Source organism: Rhagoletis zephyria, unplaced genomic scaffold (assembly GCF_001687245.7).
Source record: "Rhagoletis zephyria isolate East Lansing unplaced genomic scaffold, Rhagoletis_zephyria_1.1 Rzeph_scaffold_02103, whole genome shotgun sequence".
NCBI classification, from domain to species: domain Eukaryota; kingdom Metazoa; phylum Arthropoda; class Insecta; order Diptera; family Tephritidae; genus Rhagoletis; species Rhagoletis zephyria.
Window position 1 is genome coordinate 77653 of NW_016159187.1, and position 12772 is coordinate 90424.

Sequence of the window (12772 nt, forward strand, 5' to 3'; positions counted from 1 at the left end):
AAAAAAACTGGGATTCGACAAGGGGGCGTGGCACTCCCATAGGCGTGAAATATTTATTNCGGATGGACAGAATCATATTAAATTTTGGCAGAGTATTGCCATGACACCTGGTCTTATAACAGGAAGGAAAAAACTGGGATTCGACAAGGGCACTCCCATAGGCGTGAAATTTTTCATCAGCTGTAACTTCGGGACCATAAGTCACATCAACTTCCAATTTGGTATGCAGACATATCTATGGTAGGTGCTTATAGTGGGCTATATATACATGAGTTTGTAAAAATGGGCGTGGCACATCCCGTAGGCGTTAAAATTTTTATCACCTATAACTTCGGAAACATGGGTCATATGAACTTGAAATTTGATATGCAGACCTATCTATGGTAGGTGATTATAGAAAGGAATATATAAATGGGTTTGGAAAAGGGGGCGTGGCTCTCCCCATAGGCTTGGCAATTTTTATCAGCTATAAGTTTGATACTATAAGTCACATGCACTTGAAATTTGGTACACAGACATATCTATGGTAGGTGCTTATGTATGGTAAGGTATCCTTACTAATATTATAAATTTGAAAGTGAGTTTGCTTATTTGTTACGTTTTCAAAATGGACGTCAGACAAGCGGGATTTAATAGGGTTTTTGTAAGAAAATAATTTGAAAAGGGTTGCCACCTATTTTAAAACTTAGCTTAAATTAGAAATGTTCAGCTTAAACATGTAAAGTTTTCCAAGGTCTTTGAAGAGGGTTACCATCTGTTATAAATCTAAATTCAAATAAGTTTAATGTATATAAGTTTAATGAGTTATTACAATCTATGTATTAATCGGAAGAGTCTTGAAAAGGCTTTCTTTCTAAGCAACATATGAATAGCAGGCTCTCCGCATGTTTGAAAATTTTAATTCAACTTGGATTATATGGATTAACGGTATAAAAAGTAAAATTCAAAATTTACAATCATTTCAATGAATTATTATAATATGGGTATCAATCGAAATGATTTTGAAATGGCTTGATTTCTTAACTACATATACATAAGTATGAAAAAGTATCACAAAAGATAGGTTTAAGTTATTTTTAGTATGAAAATATTTTGAAGATATTAAAAAAATTTAAATCGCCTGATTTTCTCATATTTTAAGTATGTTGTGTTTAATTAAAATAAATTACATCTAATGTAGCACGTAGAAATTTCATACACTCAGCGAAACGGGTTAGAGCGAGAGAACCGAGTACGGCAACGCTTTCTGGTAAATTCCTGTAAATTCTTGCAACTTCTTGCGAGTTAGGGAACGCAACTATTAATAATGGAAAAGGATTTGTAGTACAGAAAGTGATGATCAGCATATATTAGTTGAAGTACGATAAAGCTTAAAGTATGGCTCATAAGGATGCCTTAATTTAAACAGAAAGAAACTGTATGCTGAATTACTGTTTACCCGAACGACGTCGGAATCCACAATGTTCACTTGTACTGAGAAAATTAAGTCGACTACATCTTTTTTTCAGTATTCATATTTTTTTTTATTATTATTTTTTTTTTATAAAGGTAAAGTTTACTCTATTGGCCTTATTAATAAGAAATAAAATGTGTGGGTATGAAGTTCTTTTAAATTTGGTATCAAAATGTACTTTTGCTTTAAATTTGTTATACATTTTGAGCATCGGTTTGCCGTTCGCTGGCGAGTCGTTAGCGAATCATCTTCAAGGGCACCAAGGACCGTAAAGATCTTTTTCAAACCTTTCTTTGTCCTCCCTCCGGTTGCGAATTTCCGAATTCAATTTATCCACCAGAATCTTGTGCTCGTTCTCATGGCGTATTTGGAATGCACCAATTATCGCGTCATAACTATTTATATCAACATCGGGAATAGTCAGCAAAAATTCCGCCGCAGAACCTTTCAAACTTAAAGTCAACATATCGACTTTGTCTTCCACGCTCCAGTTATTTACTTTTGCCGTCTTTTCAAATCGTAGCTTAAATACCCCGAAAGAAGTCGTGCCGTCAAAAGTTGGGGTTTCCACCTTGGGAGAATTCGCTGAAGTAATCGAACGATTCAACTGTAATTGACGAATAAGATCTTTTAATTCATCCAATTCGGTCTTGGTTTTATTCTCTCTTTGTTCGATTCCATTCTGGTTTTCTTCGCGTTTATCCTCTTTCTCTTTTACCTTGTGCTTTTCTTCGATTTCATCCTTCCCATACTTATCATTTGCTCCGCTACTAATATTATAAATTTCTTTGAATTTGTCTTTGTCGGCTTCTTCGATATTATCCTGTCTCTCTTCGAATTTATCTTTCTTTTCTTTATCGTTTTTTTCGATGCTATCCTGGTTCTTTTCGATTTTCTCTTTATCCTTTTCTTTGATATTATCCTGTCTGTGTTCGATTTTCTCCTTATCTATTTCTTTGACTTTATCTTGTTTCGCTTCGATTTTTTCCTTATCGGGTTCTTCGATGTTGTCCTGTTTCCCTTCGATTTGATCCCTCTTTTCGTCATGCTTTTCTTCGATGTTATCCTGCCTTTCCTCGATATTCTTTTTATCTTTTTCTTCTATTTTATCCTGCCTAATATTGAGTTGCGCACTACCTCGCACTAAATTATCCAGAAGCTGTGTAATCTTTGCATCCATCGCTGATGAGTTCAATGGCAACTGGAATATACTACGTGCTTCCTGAGCTTGTATCCACGATGTTATACGCGCTTCCTGAGCTTGCAGCTGGGATGAAATCTGGGCCATTTGCGATGTCATTGCAGCCATTAAGATGCTCAGATCCATACCAGTAGATGACAAAGTAGGCTTCTCATTTTCCTCAACCTTCAGAGAACTAGTTGAAGTAACTAATGGACGATATAACTGCAGTTCATGGACAGTACGTTTCAACTCAGCGTATAACTCAGCCTCGATTTTATGCTTTGTCTCCTTATAGTTTTCTTCGATTTTATTTTGTATTTCTTTGAGCTGTGATGAAAACTGCAATATACGTGATTCCTGTGCTTCCAACCGTGGCGTTATACGTGCTTCTTGCGCTTGTAGCTGGAACGAAATCTGTGCTATCTGCGATGTCATTGCAGCCATTAAGATGCTCAGATCCACACTCTGAGATGCAACCATGATTGTGATTCCGTTTTGATTTGGAACTTTGATAAACCTAGCTTGTGCTCAATTCTCTTTCCGGCAGGCTGTATTGTTTATTCGTGGAACTTTTCGATGTTTTTTACTTAATTATCCTTGGGTACGATCTGTGGATAAAACACGCAGAATTGCTTTATTGCTCGTCAATTATTTTAGTGATCAATACTTGTTTCACTTTGAACTTCACTCGATTGCTCGCTATTTAAAACTGACTCCGTCTTCATGGTTGTATCGCTTTTATATACCTGTTGCGGCAAGAACAAATGGTTTACTTATTCCATTTGAAATCTTTCGTTGGCCAACGCTGCTAGCTTTTCAAAAATGTTTTAATGCGAAACAACAATAAAGTTAACAAGCAGAGAAGAACACAAACGCGCATTTTTATACATAACTCCTTTTCACATCTACCTGCATAGGTAGGTAGGTATGTATTTATAATGGAAAGAGTCGCATTAAAATATCCCTTTTCGATACGCCATGTCTCTGCTCGCTTGAGTTCATCGCTGCTAGCTTAAGGTGAAACAACAATAAAGTTAGCAGGCAGAGAAGAAACACAGGCGCGCATTGTTATACATACTCGTAAGTACTCAGCTCGTTAGGGGTTGTTTATTTCAAGGCTTTGGATTTAAGGCAAATGCTGTTCAATTCGCAACTTGCTCTATGCTTGGCGAATATCGCCGTCTCTTTTATACATTCATTAGCAATTACAACTGATTTTGTTGTGTAAATCCTGACGACTTTGTTTATGTATGGCTGCGTGTATCCTTTAGCCCTACAAAAATCGTTGGAACACGACGTTGGTCCTCTGTAATGCAGTATGAGATTGACTCGTGTCTCTGGTGTACCCCATATTAGATCATGTTTTAACGATCGTAATCCCTAAGATATAGGGTACTCCATGGAGTAATCAATTGGAGCAATTTTTTTGCTGCTCTGCAGAGCTGGTATATTTGATTCTGCCCTAGGACATAGCAACGTTGGTTGGACCACATTTCTTATATGCATTTCGGTTAAATTTTAATGTAGCCTTGACCTTAAGGGGTACTCTTAACATGCGTGATTTTTGCAGGGAATGGAGTAAAGCGACATTCAGAATGGATCAATAAAAAAAAAATTGCAGTCAAATATTGTGTTTGAAAAGATACTATAGAATGCATTGGATTTTGACCCCTTTCGATGAAAGGATTGCGTTCACTGTAGGATTGAAGTTTTCAACTAATGTGAAACGGACGTTTTATGTCAAATTCTATATTTGCACATTTAACGATTTTGTGCTAAAAATTTATTTTTTTAGACTTTGAATGCTTTTTTTATGGTATTTTCGAGGTGTCAGCAATTGGTGCTAATAATTTTATCATATTTTATTATTTTTATAATTTTCTGCAATCATGAGAAATATATATTTTTGTACAAGAATTCTAGGTATAGTTGGTGTACCACAATAACCACTGTCAATGGCACTTCTTTTTGAAACCTTCTACTACATTCAAAAATTTGATTGAACTTGTTACTAATTTTTTCTAAAATAAAATAAAAACAAACAAAACTATATAACAAATGACTAAGTGACCTAAGTGACTTGAGTCAAGGTGCAGTAGGTTCTACCACCTTTTGTTTCTTAGCTACAGCTTCTAACGGATTTTTTGACGCTTTGACCTCATTTTTTTTCAAAATCTGGCGTTGATGGAAACTTTATGTTTACGGACTCATAAATAGTCAGCACAAAAATTCTTTCAAAAACAGCTTTAACATTTGCCGTATCAAAATTTTTTTTCTGTTTTTGTTGGGCTATGTTATCCATCAAAAATGTGTAAAAATTCATATTTCCGTTTTTTCTTTATGTGGTCCGTAATACTCTTCGCTTCCCTATTTAGTTATAGTTCTGCAAAATCATTCGATGAATATCATTATGCATATGCTGGCATGGGCAGAGAACGAGCACACAAAGGGCTAGCTTTTCTCACCACCAGCGTTGCCATTTTAGCTCTTTTGCGGCTAGATTTAACCGGTTTTGATAGCAACTAGCCGGAGAAAATTCGATCTAGCCGGCAGCCGATTTGTTAGCCGGTTTGTAAAAAAAAGCTAGCCGTTTTTAGCCGATTTTACTATTTGCCTAATTTTCAGGTGCAAAAAGTAAACAAGTTGTTCGAAAACAATAATGCACACCCAATGAAGATTTTTAATGAACTCAATGTTTTACTTTCGCATCTATGCTCCCCGTTGGAACCATACCTTGTTCCATTTCCTCAGTTTTATCACAGTTTTGAAGAGTATTTAAAAACAAAAGTAAGCACAAACGCTTTTAACCACGAAGCCGAGAAAATAATTCGAGAAAATGGTCGCTATTTTATTATCACTTTAATAAAGGAATTACGCCAACGCCTCCCTACAAATATTGCCACACTAAAAAAAATTGACTTTTTTCGGTTGGAAATGCATTAAGAGTAATTAAACCAAAAGTATTTGTTCAACTACAACAACAAACACACAAATATAATGCCGACGAAATAACATCCATAGAGATGCAATGGCAACGGTTAACGTTACATACCTGGAGTAATTTAGACTCAACTGTAAAATTTTGGGCCGAAGTTTATCAATTTCGAAATGCCCTAGGAGAAAACCCTTTTGCTGACCTTTCCAACCTAGTTTTTAGTTTTCTTGTTTTGCCTATAAGTAATGCAGAAGTAGAGCGAATATTTAGTTCAATGAATATAATAAAAACTAAGCAAAGAAATCCAATGTGCGTTAAAACGTTAAACGCTATTTTATATATAAGATACGGTTTAAAACGTGAAGAAAAATGCTGCCATAATTTTACTGTAGATGACGATCTCTTAAAATTAATGAATTCAGGTGATATATACAATAGTGATTCATTTGATGATGAGGAATATACACTCGATATAAATTAATGGTGTTAACTAGTCTTTCGTTTCTTGCGATTTATTTAAATAAAGCATGTGGATTTTCACTAAAACATTTTAGCCGTTTTTTGCCAGAGTCTATGTGAAATTTCACTAAAACATTTTAGTCGTTTTTAGCCGCTATTTTTTGCCAATCTAGCCGGTCGGCCCAAAAAGTTCTGGCAACACTGCTCACCACACGTGGCATTCGCAGAATTGTCAGGTTTGTCCGTGGAAGTGCTTTCTCTTCACGAAGTCGCTCATACTTTTCTCTCGCCTTCTCTCTTGCCGTCAGGGGTGTGAGCCCGCGCTCCTGCAGTCCGCGCTCCTACAGTTTCTTTTCTTACTCTTCCGCTGCTTATCTTCGGCAATGGTGAGACCTTGGGGCGCCTTCACTCCTTCGTCTGCCTGCAGACCTTCAGGATCATCCTATAGCAGACAGAGCTGATTCAGCGGCAGGTAGTCCACCTAGTTGCGGTCATTCTTATCCGAGGTGTACAGCGATGCGGAGATACAGCGTTGTCTCTCCAAGGGTTTTTATATCAGTAAGACGCTGGTTATTCAACGAGGATTTTAGAACTCTATATTGGCAGGTACTGAGGGCGGCGCTGTTCCGACGCTACTTGGAGCATTTTACACCTACTTCCACGTACAAAGGACCAGCCACCCAATAAGGGTCAGACCCAGACCCGTTTCGAAAATATACGCTATGGATTTTTGTGGCGTAAATTCGGGGCGCTATGTTAACGCACGCAAAGCATTCACATATAGATTGAGCTGTAGATACGATTCTATTTGTAAGGAAAGAATTTTGCAAATTTGAAATATTTTATTTTTTCAAAAAGAGCAACTCTAATATGCCTTCCACAAACTTTCAACCATTTTAAAGTAGCATCGTGAAAACATACTCACGAATAACCTACTTTTCCCTTTAATCCTACTCCTACTGGCTCCAAATTTATATGATTTATTAAAATACATATATCTTTTTCGTCTCTTCCTTAATCACACTGTGTGAATGCAGCGCTTAAATGTTTACGTATGCGAATTGTAATTTTAATATTACTGGCTGGCGTTCATCCAAGCAATAACTTTCCCACTTGCCGATTACGCGAAATGGTTGGCATTCATTCGTAGCAAGCGCGCGATACGCTGGCATGGGCGCGTTCACACAAATTGCTTGCTTGCCAAATGCATGCAACTACACACACACACCCACACACACAAGCTTACTTGTATGCATAAACACATAGCATACTTGTAGGCGCATAAAAATGGCGGTGTCTGATTTCCAAGTGAATCTTCACTTTTTAGCGCTTCACTTGCCGCCCTGTTCGAATGCCCTTCCAAATGCCAGTGGCGGGTATGCCTGGCTGGCTGGCGCGGCTGCTCCTTTGATTTGGCGCGCGCTGTTGCATGAATGGGTGGCATTTTTTTCCCTCTCTTTTTGCTTTGCCTACCATGCTGCGCTTCACACCCTATTGCGCCTTCAGTGTGTGAACCAGCCGCCAATGACGTTGGCCTTTAAGCCCAGTTTGCTCTACTAGATTTGCAACTTAACGTAAATTTGCTTTGCAAAAGGCTTCCAGAGATCGAGAGAATAGTAAAAGATATGCATTTTTTTTCTCAAATTTTTTCGCAATCCGCACAGCTGCTACGCTTAGGCGAGCGGCGCACACCTCGGCGACCTCCCCGCTCGGTCAGGCATTCTATTTTTGCGCTCTTTAGCATATTCTTTGAATATTTTACGGCCGAGCGCATAAGCAGTTGGAGACACACACACACACACACTCACATACATGCCTCTACAAATATATATGTATTTATGTAAAAGTACGGTCATACTCGTATTGATACTACAGCTGGCAAAAGCGCGCGTTGGATCGCTTCTTTTTTTGTTTCCTTAGCAACACTTTCACATTTGTTGCTGTTGGTTTTATTGTTGTTGGCGAAAATTTATTTCTTAACTGATTGCTGTGAAGTTGTAAATCCTATTAAAAAGTGATTTGTTTCGCTGTGATTTGGCAGCAGGCAGGCTGTTTGCGCGCAGCTGGTAGATATCTTCACCGCTGAATGATTTTTGTTTATTGGAGCGTATCAAGATGTTGCAATTTTCTAACGTGATTTGTGGCAGCAGTTTGGCGGTTTCAATTACTTGCCGAAAATGGTACAAATTCTTCTTAGTTTTGTGTAAAAATAGGAAACCAATATTTCATTCTTTTTAAAAAAATATTGCGATTCGGCATTTCTATTCTTGCTGGCATAAAAAAGTGCTTCACGGCGGAAGAGGCTGGCAGGCTAATGCCGTGACTGACTCCGTCCCTTTAGGCCGGCTTCATCGCTCTAGTTTTGAAGTAAAGTTGAAGAGTTTAGAACTTTTTTCAGTTGCTCTCTCAGATAGAGAAACACAACAACAACCATATGGAGGAAAAGTTCTGAGCTAGAACGATGAATCCGCCTTTAAACCCAAATAGGCTTCAGAGTACGTTCCCAGCCCGTCGACAAGTTGGTCGCACCGGTGCGGATGAGAGCGGCTGAGAGTACTACCGCTTGACATCCGCGGCGACTGAGCATCTGTGCCTCGTAAAGGGTATGCGTCTGCGCATAACCATCCCTATATAACTATGGGATCCGTAAGGATAGTTCCACGATTGTGTTTGAAGGGTGCCTTTAAGTGAAGACCTTATCAACATTAAAACGCTACGAGTGGTGGAGGAGTTTCAGCGCAGAAAAACCGGCGTCGTTATTTTACTCGTAGCGAATTTGCAGGAGAAACTTCCGTCTGGCAATACATAAGGTTCGCGCTGCCCTTTTCGATCTGCTGGATAACCATAGCCTAGCAAGACTCTTTCCCGTTCTATAATCCCCTACTTCCAGGAAGCAACCTGCGGCTATCTATTTAGATTTTATTGTTTTAAAAGAAAAAAATATTTTTTTAAATATATCACATATCAGCTCATAAAAATTGTTGAATATAATTTTTAAACATATTTAATTTTTAGGAAAGAATTTCTTTATTTTTGTTTCTTTTCTTTAATTTTTAGATTTGCTTTCTTTCATTAAATTTTTAGAAACGTGTTTTACTTTATTTTATTGTTTAAGAAACATTGAATTTTTACGAACTTAATTTTTTTTCTTTAACTTATTATTTTACATGTTTTCTACTTAATTTCATTTTCATAAAATTTTCTCATTTTATTGGTTTAAAAAGAAAAATTTTCTTTTTAATTTTTTAATATTTTTGAATTTTGTTATTTACTCTCGCTTTTGTAATTTTTTTTTTTTACAATTATTATTATTTTTTAATTTTTTAGTTTTTATTGTTTTAAAGAGAGAACTACATTTCTTATTTTAGTTTTATTTAATTAAAAAAAACTTATTGCCAAAAGGTTAACAAAATAATGATAAAACCTCCTCGTAGGCAAATCTTTCAGTTAGTATCTAATTCGAAAGACAGTAAAGAGCTTTCAAGATGTTGACAGAATTGACAATTGTCTTACGAAAGACTTTTGTAATTTTCAATAAATATTTATAAGCAATCCAAATTCTAAATAACACTCTGAAAAACAATGTTTGGGCCATTTATCCATCCACTACTGTACACACTTCTCACTTTCACAGTTTTTTCTATAAAAATATGTGACACATTTTAAAGCATCGCCACTTAAAAATGCTTGGTCCATTAATTACCGCGCACAGTTAAACGCTGAACAATTGCAATAAATCTATAAAACTATAAAACTGAACAATCACAGTCGAAGATAAATTAACTCCGGAAAAGAACACAATCTATTCAATTAAAATTTGTGAAAACCCACAGCCATAATAATTCAATGTTAGGCGGCATCAAGAAATATTACAGTCAACTAACTACCATAGCGGAAAAGCGGGCGAATCCAAAAGGCGAATTGGAGCATTGGTTGGCAACTGTTGTGAACAATATTCTCCCTCACTCGCTTAGATTTTTGCCAGTTGAAATTTGTAATAAAATTTGAACAATGAGCAAAGATTAATGCAGCCTCATTGCAACGAGCGACAGACGACCGACGACCGACGACCGACCAGCCAATAGCCAGCTTTGAGCTAGCCAGCCCACAGTCACTGGGCGATCAGCAGCAGCAAGAACTCAATCGATTATAATCGACGTGACGGTCATGGTAGTGGTTGCAGCTACCGCCAGTTCGATGCTGCTTATGCACAGTTGGAAATTTGCCGATGCTACGACTCAACCAAACGAAGCGTCCAAGCGTCCAAGCGTCCAACCGCTCGATCAGCCAGCCGTCTAACCAGCTCAACCAAAAATAGTTGGGCATTTGGGTAACTAACTAACTTATATTTTTTCTCTACTTGCAAACTAAAATATAGCGCATAGATGCGCACGAATGTGCATGTGTGTGGGTGTGAGTATGCGTGTTTGCGCTTCAAAGTAATAAAATTAATGTTGGCGATTTATTTTACAGACTTGTGCGCTATTTTTGGTTATTTCCTGTTGCGGCGGAAACAAAAACATGGATGCACGTGAGTGTGTGGCAGTGAGTACGCGGCTATATGGAATACAGTAGTCGATATGTTTAGTATATATTGATGTAGGGGATTCAAAATGAAAGGCGGTACAGTTTGTGGCTGGCAGAGATNTATGATGATGTGAATTTTCGCTTGAAATAAGTTTTATCTGGACTTACATACATAAATATAGAGTATTACGCTAGGATGGGTCTAAGAAAGATCTTGCATGTGTTGGCTAGGTTTACCTTCCCCACACGTTTTTGGCATTCTCAGCTTGGCCCTCAAAAAGACACCAGTTGTACTAAAAAGCTGAGACCGAAATGTTTGCCTTGTAGAGCCAAAACAGCTAAGAAAAACTACCAATATATTCTTACAGCAACTTCGATAAAATCTCTGTAATAGTGAATTGAAAATATCCCATGTCGAACCCCACGAATTCCTATCTCACTCTTTAGAGCCAAGCTAATACTCCCTTCAGCTCTCAGGTTTATAAAACAAGGTGAACGACATTCCATTACCCTCGTGATCCATGTCTGCCAAGTTATAGATAGCTTCAGATAGAATGACTGACTGAAACCCCAGATTTAACGCCACATCTGGCGTACTGACGGCTTCAAGTCTGAACTTGCTGTCGGAGCAGGGATATATGGTTTACAATCTGATTGGTTCTCTTTACTGGAATGTAAATTAAAACGATGGTAGTACGGAGCTATCCGCTTCATCTGTTCGCATTTATGAGCCGCATGTGGACATCTCATCAGCCGACTTATTCTCTTCAATATTGCTATAACCGAGGACCCAGCATAGAGTGACGCCGACGCGTGCTGTGACATTTCCATACAATTCCCGATTTAACTTTTTGAAATCCCATCGCCTTGAGTGCTATTTGACTATCGACAAAGATACATACATATGCATATAGCTTTATCTTCTGGAACTCTACTACTAGGTAAGAGACTAGCCACCCTTTCTTTAGCGCAGATCTGTGCTTGAAAGACACTATAATCTTTCGGTAGATGGAAGGACCGATTGATCTGCAGATCCTTCCCCGTAATGTCCTGTCTCAGCCTGAGAGCGCTCTTTGCGGCCGTACCGTGAATGAAAATACGCAGGGGTTGCAGGTAGAATATTATGTTAAGCCCTTCCTAAAGTGCGCTACTCACTGCTCCGGATATGCACTTTGCACTTTTCCTATTATTTTTTGCTATTATTCTCTTTGTCTAGAGCCTCCCACCCTACTAACCCACTGGGGGTTGTAGTTGGTCTGCTGACTGTGGTGTAAATGTGTAAAAGTGGGTACTTTTGGTTTCCTAGTAAATAATACCAGTTCTATCTTGCAGGGGTTAACTCCCAATCCTTTATGTTTGGCTCACTTAGAGATATCGACCATTCCATTAGGTCACTTATCGTCGACACGAATTTTCCACGGATGGGTATCCACCCCCTAGGATTGTTCTATACCGAAAAAAATATACCCCTATTTTTTATTTTGAAATCAAAAAATATTTAGAGGTCGCTCAAAGCGCTCAAATATTTCCATCTATTTTATATGGGGAAAAAGGACTTTTCTAGAAATGGTATAGAATTCTTGAAAATCTATATTTTTCGATCGGAAAACTCTGGTTCTCTTCAGAAGACTTCCGATAATAACATTCAATTGTTTATTTAACCAGTTTTTAATAGTAAAGATTTGTTATTGCTCCACCCATTGCATTTTCTAGAGGTTTTGGAGGACCTATAAAATATACATAGTTACCATGAAAAAAAGGTTAAACAGAATACTGGGTGTAATTACTGGGTTCTACTGGTGGATTCTTCCGATCGAAAAATATTGATTTTGAAGAATTCTATACCATTTCTACGAATGGAAATGGAAATTTTTGAGCGCTTGGAGCGACCTCTAAATACTTTTTGATTTTAAAATCCAAAAATAGGGATATATTTGTTTTCGGTATAGAACAATCCTAGGGGGTGGGTGGCGGCATTGAAATTCCTACTTTATTGTTTTTTTTTTCCCCACTCTCCTGTATATACATAGATGCTTATGTATGTGCATTTATATGTGTGGCAGTTCACCGTAAAGTCTTCAACAATGAAGATTGCAATTTGGTCTGTGTGAAAACGTGCTTGTAATTAATGCTTTCACTCAACGAAATTGTGGTTCATTGTGTTTAACTTACAACTTGATGCCACAGTCAAGTAATCGTACTTCCCTTTTAGATT

The 12772-nt window shown here is 37.6% G+C and overlaps 1 protein-coding gene across 1 annotated transcript; it reads right to left on the reverse strand.

The window, feature by feature from the left end:
- Positions 1-1703: 1703 nt before the first annotated feature.
- LOC108366001 (DNA ligase 1-like) lies at positions 1704-3116 on the reverse strand. Its single transcript, XM_017620260.1, has one exon. It carries the CDS (start codon positions 3114-3116, stop codon positions 1704-1706), a length of 1413 nt encoding a protein of 470 aa, XP_017475749.1.
- Positions 3117-12772: the final 9656 nt, after the last annotated feature.